Source organism: Petromyzon marinus, chromosome 26, assembly GCF_048934315.1.
Source record: "Petromyzon marinus isolate PM22_M1 ecotype Great Lakes invasive population chromosome 26, UKy_Petmar_22M1.pri1.0, whole genome shotgun sequence".
Taxonomy (NCBI): Eukaryota; Metazoa; Chordata; class Hyperoartia; order Petromyzontiformes; family Petromyzontidae; genus Petromyzon; species Petromyzon marinus.
In genome coordinates, this window is record NC_133692.1 from 384990 (window position 1) to 403884 (window position 18895).

General features: G+C 49.6%; 2 protein-coding genes across 2 annotated transcripts; one reads left to right on the plus strand and one right to left on the minus strand.

The window, feature by feature from the left end:
- The first annotated feature begins 267 nt into the window (after positions 1 to 267).
- Positions 268 to 12150, plus strand: DRG2 (developmentally regulated GTP binding protein 2). Its single transcript, XM_032960955.2, has 14 exons — positions 268 to 389; positions 545 to 792; positions 3124 to 3281; positions 3882 to 3971; positions 4135 to 4195; positions 4458 to 4548; positions 5903 to 5975; positions 7357 to 7447; positions 8063 to 8160; positions 9021 to 9097; positions 10046 to 10134; positions 10817 to 10875; positions 10996 to 11049; positions 11699 to 12150. Exons 2-14 carry the CDS (start codon positions 729 to 731, stop codon positions 11783 to 11785), a joined length of 1092 nt encoding a protein of 363 aa, XP_032816846.1. The 5' UTR covers positions 268 to 389; positions 545 to 728; the 3' UTR covers positions 11786 to 12150.
- A 4-nt stretch (positions 12151 to 12154) lies between these two features.
- On the minus strand, positions 12155 to 16160 carry TSR3 (TSR3 ribosome maturation factor). Its single transcript, XM_032960956.2, has 6 exons — positions 15410 to 16160; positions 14480 to 14708; positions 13413 to 13606; positions 13128 to 13301; positions 12598 to 12652; positions 12155 to 12485 (listed from the first exon to the last, which is right to left on the minus strand). The coding sequence occupies exons 1-6, from the start codon at positions 15552 to 15554 to the stop codon at positions 12272 to 12274; spliced, it is 1011 nt and encodes a 336-aa protein (XP_032816847.2). The 5' UTR covers positions 15555 to 16160; the 3' UTR covers positions 12155 to 12271.
- Between the last annotated feature and the right edge of the window lie 2735 nt (positions 16161 to 18895).

Genomic DNA, 18895 nt, shown 5'->3' on the forward strand with positions numbered 1-18895 from the left:
GGAAGACTATTCTAGCTAATCGCCTGAAGGCGGTGGTGGTGGTTGTTGTTGCAATCCCCAGAGAAACGGTCACAGTACCCGAATTGTAAACGTTGTGAATTTGCTCTCCAACACGCCTGTGTACCTGAAGTAATTCGTGTAACTAATTGGCACGTGTTGTTGACGTGACACTCCTTACTATTTGGCTGTGGGGGGGGTGGCGGCGGTTTAACGGCGCAACATTTACATTGACGTCCAATGGGGCTTTGCGAGTACACGGGGCACCCCTCCACCCTCAGCATCCAGGGGACTCTGGGAAGTTCCGCTGCCAGGCTCGCAAATCGCCGCGGTCCCTTGGATCTCCTCAGCTTCAGCGCCTGCGCGCCGTCACCTCACGCGTGCGAGTGCCGGTGAGCGACTGCGACTCTTCTCGCGACTCTTCCCTGCACACAGCTCTACCGACAGCACGGGACACGGGCACACGCGACGCGACACGAGACGCGACGCACAAGCCCTGTGTTGCTCGCGTTCATTTTGTGTTGTTTTTCCCGACTTTCCCCACTAGGCCCTTGGAGAAGCACCGACCCTTTCCTGGCGGTGCTGCAGGGAGAGGCGCCTCATACTCCGGCCGCACGGAGTCGGCCCGAGACGGTGCTGGAGAGACTGAAGCCTTGGCTGTCTTCATCATCTCCGCTCGTCTCGTCGTCTTCTCCTTCCCTTGTCTCACCCCGCCGGGGTCGTGAGAAGCCATGGGGATACTGGAAAAGATTGCGGAGATCGAGAGGGAGATTTCCCGTACGCAGAAGAATAAAGGTGATGGTTAGGGCTTAATTTCAGCCGGGGCTGCGCTATTTTCCCGAAGGATTCCGTGGTTTTGGAGTGGTTGGTGGGGGGGCAGAAAATATCCCCTGAGAAAATGAAACCGTGGTGACGGTGTGGAGACCACAGGTAGTGGTGCGTCTGTCATTTTGTATAAGACGCAGCAGCAAACATTCAGCATATAAATATTTCGAAAATAATGATTAACTGATAGTTGAATAAAGGGACGTGTATGAATATATTTCAAGACGTGTTTTTTAAAATGTCCACAGACTCGGAGATCCTGAGATCTTGTGGAAGAGCGTTCGAGAGTGGCAGTCCTCTGTGACCTGGGAACGCAGAGGAGATCTGCACCCCCAGAACTTAGAGACCTTGAGGAGACATGGGTGGAGCGTGTCTCTGTTGTAGGCTGGGGCAAAGTGATGCAGAACCTTGTAAGTTGGCGAGATGATTTTAAACGGAACCATCTGTGAATCTGGAAATCAGTGCAGAGAGGCTAACACAGGGTGTAATGCGATGTGAAGAAGGGGTTTTCTGCTACATCATGGGACCTCCTTTGCCAGTAACAAAATATGAGAATAGGTTTTCCCCTTTTTTTCTGGCCATGATGTAGCTGCTCACCCCGAGCCCTCATTACCCTGATAGTGGCATTGTCTTTGTGCTGTGTTCGCCTTTTGGCGTCCTCTGGTCTAACACCGTTTGAGACTAGGCTCCAAAGAAAGCTGTCTCTGGTGTGGACCAACCAGTTTCAAAGACAATGCATATATTATCAGAGTGTTTTTTGTTTGCATTCTGACCACAAGTATTGTGGTTAATGCAGACATGATTCCTTGTAAAAGGTTTCAGTTTGGTGTGTTAACATCTTAACACAGCTATTTTGTTGCCAGAAAAAGGGGAAAACCTCTTCTCAAGGTTTTTCTGGTTGACACCTGAGCGGTCGCCTTCTGAACACCCTATAGATTGTGAATCACCTTCTTAGCCACAGCAGGAAGCAATTACGTTGCAATAGTCGATGCGAGATGAAATGAAGGCATGGACTGGCCTCTCTGCATGTGCAGCAGAGAGATCGGATATGGGAGACATTCCTAAGATGGAAAAATTAAGTCTTTGTAATATATTTAATTAAGAGCATGGAAGGAAAGTGTGGCTTCATAGATGACCCCAAGATTTCTGACTACCTTTTGTGTCAATCCACTGCTGGATGTGGGCTGCTTGGGATTATTTAACCAACCTGCACCGACCAGCACATGATGAAGTATGATGATAAAAAAATAACCCACGGGGGGGGGAGGCCCGTATCCGGCAGGTGTATGCGCTTGAGGCTCTTATGTGTGTGCATGTCTGTACATGTGTGCATCTGTACAGTTGAAGATGTCAATATACTGTATACATAGAATTAAACTTAAAGCAGTCAGGGTGATTGATGATCCAGCACTCACTAATTCACTCCAGTCACTCGCTCATTGGCAGTCAATCTCCTTATCACTCTTCAGTCACTGCTACCTTGGCTACTGTTCCCATAAACTTGACTGATTCCTCCACCCATGTTGAGGACTTGGTCTACTAGACACTGTTGTCTCACCCACACTGTGTTCAACCACCACACTGCAGCTTACACTTCTCATCTCAGTTACTAACACTGCTCCACTTTGGAATTCCCTCCGATCGCCTTTTTCCCCAATATATAATCTTGCCCGATTCATGAAATTAATTAAGTCTTATCGATTAAAACTTTGATTGTGTTGATGGTTGCTTGCTGCTTGACATTTTGGCCTATTAGGCCTCTGCTCAGCTACTGTGTAGAAAATGTTGCTTGTGTGGCTATGTATGTATGCATGCGTGTGGCTGTAGGTGTTTGCAAATGTGCAAATTTGTGTGTGTGTGTGGCTGCGCGTATGTGTTTCTGGCTCTTATGTGTGTTTACATCTCTATAGGTGGATACATGTCTGTGCGTATGTGCTTGTCTGTACAAGTGTAAGGATCTTGTGTATGAGCGTTTGCATCTATGTGTGTATTTGGCTGTGTGTATAGGGAGCAATGGCACAGTGGCTCGCATGCTGTGCTATGAACACGGCCACCAGAGTTCGATTCCTGCTTACGACAAACATCTGAACCGGTCCTGAGCTTCCCTTAGACCGATTCAGCCTCAAATGAGTACCTGGTGCAGTGTGTAAAAACATCGCCACTAGGTAGACCAAGGTGGTTGCTGGCCGCCCTTTTTCTGCCGTGCTAGCCTTCATTGGTGCTCATTAACAGCATCTGCACCAAAAGTCTCTAAAGGCTATATGGGGGGGTGGGGGGGTGTTTGTGGCTGTGTGACCTCAGCCACGGAGTACCATCTGGGGTTGCTGAAGGCCAAGCTGGCCAAGTACCGTGCCCAGCTCTTGGAACCTTCAAAGTCGGCCGCCAAGGGCGAGGGCTTCGATGTCATGAAGTCCGGGGATGCTCGCGTCGCCCTTATCGGATTTCCCTCCGTGGGAAAGGTGAGCTCCTTCATGCAGCTGTAGGTGCTGCTCGCCTCCGGAGCTTACCCTTGACCGCAAAGTTACACGCCAACATGGTTGGTGGTGGAAGGGATTGTGAATGTAACGATTCATTGCTGTTCATGTTGTGCCAGCCTTTTCGGAGCTACCCTGAAGCTTTAATGTAATTGTTTATGATCGAATTTTGTTTACTTGGGACGCTTTATTTTCCCTGCGTAAATGTTGAACACGTTTAATCATCGTGAAGTAATCTCTCATCTCCCAAAGTTAATTGGCCTGTTATTAGTTCGTGTAATGTGATAGTTCTGTCAATCTGCTGCTGAATGAATGCCTCCCCATGCCATGTTTTTCATGGGGCTTGTTTGAATATACTTCATCATGCTGGTTAGTGTAAGTTTTGTAAAGGAGAGAGTACCAGAACCAGTTCATATATCAGTCCCCACTAATGTTTGAACTCAGGTAGCGGGGTGCATAGTGCCATTCGCGAACCACCACGCCACTGCTCTACCCGGTGATTTTGTATTCCCTTGTGAACGCTGTCTGCCCCTCCCCCCAATGCTTTTCCTCCACTCTGCTTCGATCCTCCCTCCTAATGCGCAGTCCACCTTCCTGAGTCTGGTGACTGCTACGGCAAGCGAGTGCGCATCCTACGAGTTCACTACGCTCACCTGCATTCCGGGCGTCATAGAGGTTGGTTTTGTTCTCATGCATTTAACATTCAATATAAATATCCCTACAATATGGCAATGGTCAAGCGATGTGTACCAGCCTTTACGGGACTCTTTGTTATTTATATTGCCCAAGCCATGCGGTTCGTCGTTGCCCAACGTGTACAAATGGATGTTGTCTGCAGTACAACGGTGCCAACATTCAGCTCCTGGATCTGCCGGGAATCATTGAAGGGGCGGCCCAGGGTGAGTGAGTGGGCGAATGAGTGGGCGACTGAGTGTGCGAGTAAATAGGCGACTGAGTGGGCGACTGAGTGGATGAGTTAGTGAATTTGTGTGGCTCCTGTCTTTTCCACTGTGCCTTTCTGCATCCGTTATTTTCGGCATACAGCCATGCGTTCAAAATTTTTGACTCGAGTACAGACTCAAGACTTTTCCACTTCCTGTACAGCGCACGTACGCAATTTAGTCACTATAAATCCTTACCGTATCACGCTTCGGTGTGTAGGTAAGGGGCGTGGGCGACAGGTGATTGCTGTGGCCCGCACGGCAGATGTGGTCATCATGATGCTGGATGCCACCAAGGGGGATGTGCAGAGGTACGACCATTGGCTATCATCTCCACACACTTCCTCACCTGTTACTCGTTGCTCACCACTGCCTTTGTCGCCCGCTGTGGAGCACGTCGACATGCATGTTGCCACGTTACAATGTCGTGAAGCTCAGATATCCACGTGAATTAATCTTATGAGCAACGCATATTTACAGATAAGATGATTTACTCCAAAATGCGGGCAAATACATCCTAATATCTGGATTTTTCTGTGGCTATCCACATCTGAAATATTTTTGTGGGTAAGCACAAATAGTAGGATCTGCCAGTAGTACATCTGTCTGACTATTATCTGCAGATAAATGTAGATAAGATTGATTTTCTGTAGCTTTGGGGTAATTCCTCTTATCCGAGAAAGATGTGGATAATCGGAAGAATGAGCACTTTCAGGACGCCCCTCTCATCCGCGTATATACAGATAACAGAAATAATGCTTCCACATATAACAGGATTCCAATGGGTTAATTGGCGATGCTTTCAATAGGTTAGTGAATAATAGAGGTGGGTAATAACATCAGGTTGCACAGTGAATCTTCAGCACAGGCAGACGTTGCTTAGCACTCAAGATGCACTCCTGGGGAAGTGAGGAGCGCTCATCGAATCGACGCTAGAAGGGGTGATGCCATTGTATATATGGGGATGCAATGCTGACAGTATTTTTTATTTATTTTGAATGAACATATGAGGTCTTCATTGCAATATCGGTAATATCGTGAACAATAATGATACAAATGGTAAACATTTGATAAATTATAATAATGTATTATGACATCAGTAAGTATTATGTACTGTATTGATGAGTGAATTCTACTCTACTCCTACAAGCCAGCGGTGCCAGACGAGGTTGGAGCTGCTGCACTCCCAATCTGGGTCTTATCGATACCCTAGGTCTAAATATCTGTGGTGACGTTTCTTTTCGGTGGAGCCTGGGACTCTATTCTGGCCCCGTGAGTTGTTACCTGGCTAAACGTACTGTAATAACTCTGAAACAAAAAGTAGATTAAAAAAATGTAATCGTGACCACAAATCATAATAATCGAATCAAGGGGGTGGGGGGTGAGGTCTGGTTGGCTGAGAGTGTTCGTCGCTCTTATTGACTGAGCGAATGATGGGGGCGGCTGCGTTTCTTCGGCCGGCGCTGCTGCTGCGTGTTCTCACTCGTAAGTGTTTATAGATGTTTGGATATTTTTTTGGTTACATTTTTCTCCAGGACCAAGAGCGCTCGAAAGAATTGGTGTTTTTACGGGGTCGTGCTAAGCAAGGTCTGCTGATAATTATAAGCTGTGTCGTAAGCAATGGCTGTGCTAAATTCTACGGAGATTCCCTTCCACCCTGTTCAGGACTCTCCTGGAGAAGGAGTTGGAAGCCGTGGGGATTCGTCTCAATGTACAGAAGCCGAACATCTATTTTAAGGTGAGTTGTTCGCAGCACTTGTATGCGAGCAGGAGGGATTGAGACCTCGATAAAAGTATCTTTACATGGGATGAGTACCATTCACGCGTTCATCCGTACACAACGGCCGTTCGTGTGTGTTTGCATATACAGTATCACCCTTCGGCATTTGATTGAATCAATATCCTGAATCGTAATGATATGTTGACTCAAGGGGGAGGTGAAACTTTGCATGTTTGTACAAGTGCAGCCTTTTTGTCTTTACACTGCTAATAATAATAATTTCATTTTATATAGAATGATTTGTGCTAATTGCATCCCCCAATGCTCTACATAAATTATATATAAGGGCCAAATCTTACCTATTAAAATAACTACCAACCAAGAAAATGATAACCCTCAGATAATGAAAATGAATAAACAAATCAAGAATTGGTACCAAAACAAAAGAACCACAATCAAACAAGTTTTCACAACAGAGGAATGAGTCCGTTAGGTCTCCACATCCCAGACCGCAGTCCCACGTTCTAACACAAGCCAGGAAACCTTCACAAGAGGGGCAGTGGTGGAGTAGACAAAAAGTGACGACTCATTTAGATCTATTGGTCAAATGTCCAAAATGTGATTTCCTATTTATCAGCGTGTGAGGGCCTCCTCTCCTTCCAGTACAGACAATGAGGGCTGTTTGACCATACTTCATCATGCTGGTTAGTGCAGGTTGGTGAAGGTGGGGAGCATAGAACTGGGAGCACGGTACAGTCCAGGTATCCCTCGATTTCCGAACGTGGTTCGGTTGACAGGATTTCGCTATAATGCAATTGACATTATTGACGCTTTTCGATTAACGAAATAGAATTTCTACGTTAAAGAAATGTCACTCCCACCACTCGCCGTAAGATCATCAAACGAGAAGCACGCTGGAGGTTGCGTCGTCATCCGTCCACGACAGTGTCACGGTGTCCCTGAAGTGCAACAGTAGCAACACCTCCACATCACCTTTATAGTCATTCCAACATGCAGCAGGTGTTTTTAATTCACTGCAAAGGTTAATTATTTTAGTTTTAAGTTCATGATTTACAATCGTTCTTAATATTTGTTTTTTATTATTATTTTTGTCTTGTGAAAAGTGATATAGGTAGTGTATATTTTTGGGTTGAGAATCGAGTTGGAATGACTGTCCGAAGCACATCCCGAATGTTTCGTATTTAATTAATGGGAAAAGCCATTCAGATTTACGAAATGTCGTTTTATGTGCGTTTTTTGATGAACACTTTTGTAATCGAGGGCTGTGCGTATTCAAGCTATTTACTGCACTGCTACCCACTATTCGTTTTTTTTACATACATATATAAATAATTCAGCTGACAATTCCACAGCTCACGCGATGCTTCTTCTCTTGCAGCAAAAGAAGGGTGGCGGCCTGGCGTTCAACTCGACTGTACCCCTCACCCAGTGCTCCGAGAAGCTGTGTCAGCTTATCCTGCACGAGTACAGTATCCTTGCGTGCCAGGCTCAATGTATGTTGAACTTCTTTCGCACCATACATAGCCAGCCGTGCTAATCGGAGGTGCAATCGGTGAGCCCTGAAGACATTTCTGCACCTGGAAATCTCGCCTCGATAGTGAGATGTTAACGACCTCACCCATTATTCACAAGGTCATGGGTTCGATCCCGACCCTGACTCCTATTGTAAATTTGGAGTTTGCGTGTCTCTCTCCCCGTGGTCGCGTGGATTATTCTCCAGCTCCTCCAGGCTTTCCCTCCACGCTGCTCAGAAAAGTAGTCCATCACACACGACTAGACTTGTATTATAGCGGGCGCAGTGCGCTTTAAGCGAAAAACGTTCCGTAAAAGAAAAACCGCGTTAAAGCGAAAACACATCACGTGAATGCTGTGCATGAAACGGCGATTCACTTTGTACCTTCTAGACGGGCGCTCTAGAGCCTCCTCTCCTTGGAGACCCCTTTGCCAGCGATGGCACGAGTGAGCATTTGCGGGGCTGCACCTTGCCCGTTTCTATTTTCGTGCAAGCGCCCCACTGCCCACCCGTGCGCACCCCTCCCCCGTGAGTCCTAGCTGTCCCTCGACCCTTGACCCTAGCCCTGCAGAAATCTTCAATGCCGAGGTGCTCTTCCGAGAGGACTGCACCGCGGATGAGTTAATCGATGTCATCGTCGGAAACCGAGTCTACATGCCGTGTCTTTACGTAAGAAGGGTATAGACACATGGGGGTGGGAGGGTATTGGGAGGTTTGGCAAGATGCTGTGTGGAGCTGTGAGTGGCATTGACAGATGTAAATGTATAATTACATCCAATAACTTGGGAACCTTTACATAAAATCATCATCACCAGCCTTGGTCAGTCCATTGCTGGATGGTCTCCCAGAACTGCCTGCCGCCTGCCATCTTTCGTGTTCCATTCCTTGGCTGTCCACGTAAATTATTCTCGCCCATTGGCCATGATTCCTTTGAGCAAGACAATTAAATCTAAAATAAACATTAAACATAAGCTGTCGACAGATAACAGAATTTATTTACAATATGTACACTCTCAAAAGCAAATGATAAACTCAGTTCTTATGCCGTTTACTATTTCTCAGTAAACCAAATAAGCTCAACACTGCAATTCTCCAAGTGTCAGAGCTGCAGATGACAACAGTCTCGGACAAAACGATTTGTCACACGGTTTGATTGGGGCCCCGTGGTGGCGAGATGTTATCTCCCTCACCTGGGATGCAGGAGGTTGTGAGTTTGATCCAGATCCTGACGATGCCTGCTGTATATCTGGAGTTTGCATGTTCTCCCCGAGGTGGTGGTGTGGATTTTTCGTCGGATCCTCCAGCTTTTCCCTCAATATTTAGAAGCAACGTACGTTTTAATTATTTTTCTGCTACTATTCATTACATTCCTGCTGCTACTATACATCGCCACACGATAAGCCACTTCGTTGAGCTATGATTACTTGTGGCCAGGTCGCTTCTCAAAAAGATCAATGTGACGTGCGATGCGCGACGCACGACTTGTGACGTGCCCGCTAACCATGACGTACCGCCCCGCGCGCCTCCAGGTGTACAACAAGATCGACCAGATCTCCCTGGAGGAGGTGGACAGGCTGGCGAGGGAGCCTCACAGCGTGGTCATCAGGTGCGAGCGCAGGGGACCGTCGGGTCTGCTGCACCCTTAGGTGCAGCCCGCGGATTGTCACGTTCTAGGCATGCAGCCATCCTCTTCCTGAGTGATGTGCTGTGGGGGTTATGCAAAATTAGATGCCGATGTGACGTTTAGGTCAAGGGGGTGAACGAGACGGACGTAAAGAGCCCGCACAAATGAAAAACGGAGCGAAGGTACAGGTAGAACCATGGCAACGCAAGGAAGAGCAATCATGCGTACTCGTGGATTCTGATGCTATCCAACATGCGTTTGGCCTCGGGAGTTGCGAGGAGTCGTCTTATGTTCCGAAACTTAGAGGGATGACATTCCCGTGAGATGTGTTTGCAGTCATTGATCGTGGAGTCATTGCATTAATAGCTCGGCAAAAAATAAACTGTCAACAAAACAGTTGTCTTGTATACATTTATATCGATGTATATAGCGCCTTAATCCAAGGTGCTTTACAATAATTGTAAAATTGTTATGTAAGATAATAGTGGTTAGAATAAAAAGTGAGGTTATTAAAAATGGCGGTGTAGTTATGGTGACAGGACAGGCGGAAGTGGTTAAGGAGGGGAGGAGTTGGGGTCATGATAGGGGTTGGGGTAGGCCTGGTCGTAGCTGAGGGGCAGGGAGTAGCAGTAGTAGGATGGGTTAGGGGAGAAGTGATGGGGGTTCTAAGGGAGGCATGGAAGCTGCAGGTTGTTTTGATAGGAAAGATGGTTGCTCTGCCTGCTGCAGTGGGAGTTAGTTCCAGTGGAGGGGAGCGAGAAGGGAAAATGAACGACAGCGAGACTGGGCGCAGGTGGCGAGGGAGGCACAGAGGGACAGTGGAGCCTGGGAGCCTAGAAGATGAGATGAGACAGTGGAAGTCTAAAGACAAGGTTTAGTAGTGAAGATCGTGTATGGTTTTATGCACCCACACTTGTGTCCTGCCCTCAGCTGTGAGATGAAGTTGAACTTGGACTACCTGCTGGAGGTGCTGTGGGAATACCTGGCGCTCATTCGCGTCTACACCAAAAAGAGAGGGGGTGAGAGCTCACATACTCACTCGCACTCACCTCCCCCTGCACTCCACCCATTCACAGTTCCCTCCGAGGATTGCAGATCCTCGGAGGGAACCGTGCCCATAGGTCAGGGCACTGAGATCCTGCATTTGTTTGAACATGGGTTTCAGATGCCCATGATTTGACTGGTTTGAGTGTAGGGAGTTGATAGTCTCAGCCCGATCACCATTGTTTGTTTCAAACATAAACCACCTTGCCAAATTTGTTTTTGCACCTAATTTGGCTGAAATCTAGCTCTGCAAACTTAAAATATTTATTTTGACTGTCATGTGACGATCTCTTGGTAGAGTACATGTGAAGTGCACCTCCTGTCTGAATTTTAAAAGGCCTCCCTCTTGGTAGGGGTATTTTGGAGGCTAGTGAATGCCCTCCTGCCTGGGCCATTTCGATACAGAGCACACTGATCATAAGATTTATGCATAGATTCATTGTCGAGTGACACCGTATCTATAGCAGAATTGCGATAAATCGGAGGAATAAAGACCATACTTTTACAAAGGGCTGTACATGTATAGCCCACATCTTGTTTTCCAGAATCACGCTGTCGTATTACCCGCACAGTTTTCACGTTTCCCATGGAAGTGCATCCCCAATGAATGAAAAATCCCTAAGTTGTTGGAGCGATTGCGCTTTCTGCTTCCCACAGAACGACCGGACTTCGAGGGCGGGCTCATCCTGAGGCGCAGTGCCACAGTGGAGCATGTGGTGAGCGCCGCGTCGCACAATGCAAACTCTTTCGTCGCGCGCGTCGTGTCTCGTTGGTTGTAGCGGCACCACAGTCGAGGTCGCCCAAACGCAACGTGCCCTTTCAATCTCCTCTTGCAGTGTCACGTCATCCACAGGACCCTCACCAGCCAGTTCAAGTACGCCCTCGTGTGGGTAAGAAAGATGCTGGCACCCACAAAAGCGACAGTTTTGAGTCGGGAGTTTGGCCTCGGTCCATGAAGCTTACAAAGTGGCCGACGCGCTGCTGTGTTGCGGTTCATCGCGTACCCGACTCGCTGGGGGCTGATGTATTGGCGGGGTGTCGCAGTGGCGAGATGTTATCTCCCTTGCCCGGTATATAGGTCATGGGTTCGATTCCAATGCCTGCTTATATTTAGAGTTTGCATGTTCTCCCTGTGGTTGGGTGAATTTTTATCGGGGTCCTCCAGTTTTTCCCTCCACATTTAGAATCAACATGCGTTTTGATATGGCTCTTATAAATTCCCACATATAAGCCACTTCATTGAGCTATCATTTCTAATAGACAGGTCGCTTCTGAAAAAGAGCTACATAGCTTAGTGGGCCTTACCTGGTAACATAAGTTTTTTTAAATATATGGTCAGATATGTGAACAGCTTTAGCAAATGACAGTTCCACCGTGCGTAAATACTCCACTAGATAAATATGGTTAATGGGTTGGGGCGGATATAACAATTTAATTTATATAGTGCTTTTCATCAAGGATCTCAAAGCGCCATACAAGACCCAACGTTGCACTGCTGATTTCATTTCTCCCACTACACTGCCCCCGCCCCTGACACAGGGAACCAGCACCAAGTACAGCCCCCAGCGGGTTGGCGCGGGCCACAGGATGGAGCACGATGACGTCATCCAAGTGGTGAAGAAGTGAAGACCAGGACGGGAGGGAAGAAGTTGCCCAATACCTCGGCACAATCCGTCACGCGCGCCAACATCAACGCGAAACGTCATGGCGTGCGGGACAGCTGTGAGTGTATGCGTCAGACAAGCGAGCAAGCATTTACTGTACAAATTTAGCATTTGTTTCACGAGCTATCAAACAGATTTGATAATTTAATTTTTCTTAAACTTTGCCTTTTAGTTTGGCCAAAACCATCCGAGCCTTTATGGGTTCAGCGACGAAGAGTGCTGCTACAGACATCCGTGGAGTGCAAATGCTGTTTGTTAATTTGGTTTCCAGTGTCGGGGCTTTTGTTTTGACTGCAACATCTTTGTGAATAAAATCAGACAAGCTTACAAGGAAATTTGGAAATATTTTATTGCTTTTCCACTTCAAATTAAATCCTTAAGAAAATGTAAACAAAATAAGATTTTTTTTCCCCCCCAAGGACTTGAAAAGGTGATTTTTTTATTAATATTATTTTGTCTTTTCCTTTTCAATTGATGGCTCATTCGTGCCACCATCACCACCCTCGCTCTTGTCATCACTACCCTTTCTCTTGTCATCACCACCCTCGTCACCATCACCACCCTCGTCACCATGACCACCCTCGCTCTTGTCATCACCATCACCGTCCTCGTTACCATCTCCACTGCCTTCCTCTTCCTCGCTGCTGCTCTCTGGAAAATCTCTAGGATTGAGAAGCATCATTGTGCTTATTTAGTCACTATGAAGATGAAAAGCCACTTTGCTTGCCGTAAAGTTTATAAAACTGAATGCGGATCAACACTGACAATGCTTACCTCGGCAGTCGATTTGGGTTGACGCAGTCCTTGCTTAGATCCACATCAAACATATCTGTGGGTACAGTTGCGCACAGCAGAGTATGTGTGTGATATCAAGCAGTTGGAAGTAGTCATTCCGCAGTGCTTGCAGGGTAAAACTGGCTGAACTAGGACATTGAATCTGAAGTGACCACTGCGCTAGACATTATTGATTCTCAGCTTTACAACGAAGGCTTGCTGTATCACCACTGCGAAGTTTGTGGCCATACTGCGTAGGTCTCCAACTTGTGTACGGCATGGCGTCTGTGACATTTCGCTCCACGCACTGGTGGCGAAACGTCAGGACATCGTGCCGATTTCTCGGTGCAACCAGGAAGCGCACTGCAGGGGTGTGTGCGTAGACAAACGCGGCCGGGCGTAGTGATGGCCACCCGCCCACCCCCTCGTGTGCCGTGCCAGCCTTTATAAGCTCTACTCGCCTCAATGGTTTGTTAAGTCCACACGGGAGGGATCTTTGTCTTTGTGTAAACAATCACGATCCAACTCACCAGTGTTGTCGCGCGTCTCAGAGCGGGCATTGTCGAGCCACTCGTTTTGCGCGCGCAGCACGCCGGCCTCGTCCCCACCCTGCGCGTAGAGCTCCAGAAGTTCACGGTTCAGCACCAGGAAGGTGCGTCCCCACTTGAACCGTGCCAGCAGCACATCTGCCAGCTCGGGGAAACCTGGTGCGGCCAATGCCAGGCGAGGCAATGCGTGGTAAATGCATGATGACAATTTGTAACGTTGTGGGAGGGGGAAGTTCGTGGGTGGGGGGGGGGGGTAAGAATCCGTACCCACAATGCACAGCGCCGCGGCAAAGGCCTCGACGCACGACAGCTTGGAGGGGCGGCCGTAGTTGACGGGGTTGGCGGCGACCAGGTGGGGCAGGAGGCGCGGGTTACCCGCGCGCATTCTCCCAAACGGAGTGTCGTCCAGGCGAGCCCACGAGCAGTCGATCACCGCCAAGCCGCTCGCCGCCACCACCTCCCTGTGTGCGTGCATGGGCGTGCACCAACCACCGTCCGGCTTTAGCGTCGACTCGGCTTTGTGCCGGGTTTTAATTCTTCAAATATTTTCCAGGTGACTGGAAAACTGAAGTAAACGGCACACGTGACCAGTAGTCATAGCAAGCGAGATATACTGGATGCAGTGTGTCAGGTACAGAAATATTTTGAGTTACCAACCTAACAGGCCGCCTGTAATTAATGCCTGGCTACGCCAATGTCAAAACTCCATATTTACTTTGCACAAGGGTCTCCATACCCCATGCAGGTTGTGGGGTTTATTTAACCATACGCTGGTCAGTGTGATTTCGTGAAGGAGGGAAAAACCTCAGCCACCGCAGATTTGACCATTCGCGCCAAATGTATTTAAGTACAGTTCGGTCGATCATGCCCGTGGCTCAACCGCGAGATTCCTGTACAGTTTGCATCGTAAAGAAGTACAGTACACGACTGTAACAGCACTGCTCAGGATGATGATGCTGCAGAACACCGTCTCGTCTCCCACGCAGCCCATCGCGGGTCCCAGATCACACGGTGTTCCCCGCGATCTTTATTACGTAATTGTTTCCCCATTCTTTACATTTGCTGTCCACGTTATATTTAACACTGTTGAAAATATTAATTATATTTATTTTACGTAAGAATACTTTACGTTTCATGTTAGGGTAACACTAAACTAAATTTCATAAACGCGGGAATTCCATTTCATTAAATCGATGTGTCAATCGTTTGTAAATTGCGTTCACGCGAAATTTAGTCATCGGAACGTTCGTACATCGAGGGACGCCTGCACGGCAGAACGGAAACGTTTTGCGGCAGCCGTGTTCACGGCGTGCCATGCGGGGCAAGCTCCGCACCTGTCGCTCGGCGAGACGTATCGCGTGGCCACAGGACTCAGCACCACGCCGTTGAAGCGCTGGCTGAGACGCAGGCTCTGCACCAGCCTCTTCACCACCAGCTTACGTCCTGTGCAGCGCCGCGGGTCGCAGTGGCCAAGGTCCCACATGGCCAGCGGGAATGGCATCTTCGTGACGAAGCACGCGCCAGAGTCGCCCTCCGCTTCAGCATCGCCGTCCCTCGCCGCCTCTGCGCGAAGCCGGTGGGGTGCGGGGTGCGTGCAGAGACGCCGGCGGTACCGAACGTGAAACTTGGCACACAGACGGTGGCGTTGCTATTCAAGGTATCAGAAGCTCACCACGTACTGCAACAACCCAGTATTTATTTTACTCTTGCAATTGAACCTTATGGCCGGTACCCCGGGGTACCATAGTACCCCGGCTCTCGCACAATGTCCGTGATGCAGTGATGTTTAGTCTGTTGATGGTCGGCGATGCAGCAATCGACTCTTCTCGACGAGCCGTACACTACGATGCACCACCACGGCGCGTACGAGCGTCAGGGTTTCAGCGCAAACGTCCTCGCTGCGTTTCGACATCGCGGAGTAGCACCACCGATTTCGCACTTACGAACGAGTTTCCATAAGATTGTTTTTTTAACGGTCCGACTTGCAAACCGAACCGCATAACTATTTACATTGTTACATGCAAATTTACAATATTTATGAGTTTAACAATGCTTTCCTTTGTTGAGCCCCGTAACACATTTTATAACTGACCCACGGGCATTTAAATAGAGTACATGATTGTGTTCCAACTTACAAACTATTCGACTTACGAACGGGTCTCAGGAATTGAACTCGTTCGTATGTCGGGGTCTGCCCGATGAGGCCCCCTGTGCCCACGAATGTCCCCGTTATGGGGCACCGAGCACCGAGCCACCCAGCCCACCCGAGTTGCCGAGCCGCAGGTCGTGGGCGAAGCTGTCCTCAAGGGGCCCTTCCACCCTCGCCCGGTGTCGAGTCTCCTTCCAGGCAGGCGCCCGGCTGTGGGGCCCAGCCGTGCCGCCTCCCCGCCTTCGACCCCGTGGCCCCATGTAAAAGTAGATCCACGTGTACCTACTCACCTACTTGTTACACCTACCCACTTCTACTCGCTCTTCTACTTACCCATCTGTTATACACGTATCTAAACAGATACAAGTATGTGCAGCACATACGGTCGGCACGGTTACACGAGGGGGAGGGTGCCCAGCACAACACTCGGCCGCCTTTGTCTCCCTCTCGGAGATATTTACACCGCAACAGGTACTAATTTTAGGCCGAGCCGACCTCGGAGAGGCCCAGGACCGGTTCAGATAATCGTCACTGGTGTCGGCCGTGAGCGGGAATCTAAATCGGGTCGTTTTCCGCTGCACTGCCGCTCCCCACACCTTCTGGCGTATACACGCACATACACACTTGTATATTCACCGTGCTCCTAGCCCACTCACTATACCGACGTGCACACCGAGTCAGCCTCCCGGTAACTTAATTACCACCGACTCGCTTCAAGGCTACAGAGACGCAGCAGCCAGCGCCACCATAAGCACGGCCTCGGTGAACACCGCGAGCTCCGCGCGTCACCCAATCAGGGGCGCGCCACGGCAAACCACGTGTGAGGCGTGAAGAGTTCAACGCGGTCCCTTTAATACGGGTTATACCAATTATATCACGGGGGAGTTCAACGCGGTCCCTTTAATACGGGTTATACCAATTATATCACGGGGGGGGGGGGGTCAACGCGGTTCCTTTAATACGGGTTATACCAATTATATCAGGTGGGGGGAGTTCAACGCGGTCCCTTTAATACGGGTTATACCAATTATATCACAGGGGGGAGTCCAACGCGGTCCCTTTAATACGGGTTATACCAATTATATCACAGGGGGGAGTTCAACGCGGTCTCTTTAATACGGGTTATACCAATTATATCAGGGTGGGGGTTTCATTCTCTTGAGTATCAAGTTTACAATTGATGATGAGGGTCCTGCCAAGATTTCGCAGCATTGGGATGTTTTTGGTCAATAACAATTACCTTGTGTGATGAGTATGTTGTCTGATGAGTCTGTGTTGTGTGATCAGTGTGTGCTGTGACTGATTAGCCTGTTTTGTGTAATCAGGCTGTATTGTGCGATTGATTAGTACGCTGTGTGATTAGGGGTTTCTCTTTTTTTCTGGCAACAAAACTGAAACCTGTTTACGAGGAATCATGTCTGCATTAACTACAATACTTGTGGTCAGAATGCAAAAAAACACTCTGATAATATGCATTTTCCTTGAAACTGATTGGTCGAGACAGCTTGCTTTTGAGCCTCGTCTCAAACGGTGTTCGACCATAGGACGCCGAAAGGCGAAGCACAATGCATCATATTATCAGAGATTGTTTGCATCCTGACCACAAGTATTGTGGTTAATGCAGACATGATTCCTCGTAAAAAGGTTTCAGCTTTGTTGCTAGAAGAAAGGGGAAAAACCTATTCTTATATTTTGGTACTGGCAAAGGAGGCCTCATGATGTTGTGTGATTGATTAGTCTGTTGTATGATTGATTATGTTGTGTGATTGATGAGTATGGTGTGTGATTGATTAGGCTGTTGTGATTGATAAGTCTGTTGTGTGATTATGTTGTGTGATTGATTCGTCTTATGTGATTGATTAGTCTGTTGTGCGATTGATTAGTCTATTTTGTGTGACTGATGAGTCTGTGTTGTGTTATTTGTGCATCTGCCAGTGATCCCAGTCAGTTAACCAATGGCACCTGGGTCTGTCCCATGACCCCTGCCAGCGTGCCTTCGACACTTCAAATGGCCTCAAACTGCACCTAGCCTGGCACAAGTGTCGTGGTGACGCCACAGCCACGTTTGTTGTTGGTTGAGTGTTGACCCTGCAATCAGGAGCCTTGTGTTTTGTGATGACTCGAACTGTCGTTTTGCTTCATTATGAAATAAACATTGGCCAATAATAAGTGGAAAAATTGTGACCTCACTTTGGACGCGTGGGTTCGCGCCAGGGCTCCGAGTCAAAAGCGACGTGGGTTCGAATCCAACAATATTTGTTTTTATTAAATGTTAGCAATTAACAAGACAAACTTTATTGCAATGTATATACTTTATTAATATTACATGAACTTTATAGTTTTTTATCGTTAACAAATGGAAGCGTTGTTGCATACTGTACGTATATTGATATTCAGATCGACTATTATTGAATAACCAGAAGCCACAAGCTACTCTCGTAGGTTCGCGTGGCGCTGTGGTGACTCCCGGATCTTGTAACACAGCCGCCGACGTCCGATCCCCCCCCCCCCCCCACTGAGCGTTTTTATAAACAGTAAAACCTTGGATTGCGAGCATAATTCGTCCCGTAAACGTGCTTCTAATCCAAAGCACTCGTATATCAAAGCACTCGTATATCAGTTGTGATCACGTGACGCTCGGCAGACAAAGCGTATACTACTACTCGTATTGCAAGACCTCACCACCCCCGTGCGCGATGCCAGCGCAGCAGCGTCACGAGCGGCCCCAGCGCGACTCTGAGCGACGAGCCACCAGGGGGCGCTGCTCGCCACCAGGGGGCGCTTCTCGCCACCAGGCGGCGCTGCTCGCCACCAGGGGGCGCTGCTCGCCACCAGGGGGCGCTGCTCGCCACCAGGCGGCGCTGCTCGCCACCAGGGGGCGCTGCTCGCCACCAGGCGGCGCTGCTCGCCACCAGGGGGCGCTGCTGGCCACCAGGGGGCGCTGCTGGCCACCAGGGGGCGCTGCTGGCCACCAGGGGGCGCTTCTCGCTACCAGGGGGCGCTTCTCGCTACCAGGGGGCGCTGCTGGCCACCAGGGGGCGCTTCTCGCCACCAGGGGGCGCTGCTGGCCACCAGGGGGCGCTGCTGGCCACCAGGGGGCGCTGCTGGCCACCAGGGGGCGCTGCTGGCCACCAGGCGGCGCTTCTCGCCACCAGGGGGCGCTGCTCGCCACCAGGGGGCGCTGCTCGCCAACAGGCGGCGCTGCTCACCACCAGGGGGCGCTGCTCGCCACCAGGGGGCGCTGCTCGCCAACAGGCGGCGCTGCTCACCACCAGGGGGCGCTGCTCACCACCAGGGGGCGCTGCTCGCCACTAGGCGGCGCTGCTCGCCACCAGGGGGCGCTGCTCGCCACTAGGCGGCGCTGCTCACCACCAGGGGGCGCTGCTCGCCACCAGGCGGCGCTGCTCACCACCAGGGGGCGCTGCTCGCCACCAGGCGGCGCTGCTCGCCACCAGGGGGCGCTGCTCGCCACCAGGGGGCGCTGCTCGCCACCAGGGGGCGCTGCTCGCCACCAGGCGGCGCTGCTCACCACCAGGGGGCGCTGCTCGCCACCAGGCGGCGCTGCTCGCCATCAGGGGGCGTTGCTCGCCACCAGGCGGCG

Coding starts and splice junctions, on each gene's coding strand:
- DRG2 (XM_032960955.2), top strand. CDS start 729: ATGGGGATACTGGAAAAGATTGCGGAGATCGAGAGGGAGATTTCCCGT. Junction 3,282..3,881: donor GATTTCCCTCCGTGGGAAAG/GTGAGCTCCTTC, acceptor CCTAATGCGCAG/TCCACCTTCCTGAGTCTGGT. Junction 9,098..10,045: donor CCTCACAGCGTGGTCATCAG/GTGCGAGCGCAG, acceptor TCCTGCCCTCAG/CTGTGAGATGAAGTTGAACT.
- TSR3 (XM_032960956.2), bottom strand. CDS start 15,554: ATGGGGCCACGGGGTCGAAGGCGGGGAGGCGGCACGGCTGGGCCCCAC. Junction 14,709..15,409: donor CCTGCGGCTCGGCAACTCGG/GTGGGCTGGGTG, acceptor GGCTTCGCGCAG/AGGCGGCGAGGGACGGCGAT. Junction 13,607..14,479: donor TACGTCTCGCCGAGCGACAG/GTGCGGAGCTTG, acceptor GCACGCACACAG/GGAGGTGGTGGCGGCGAGCG.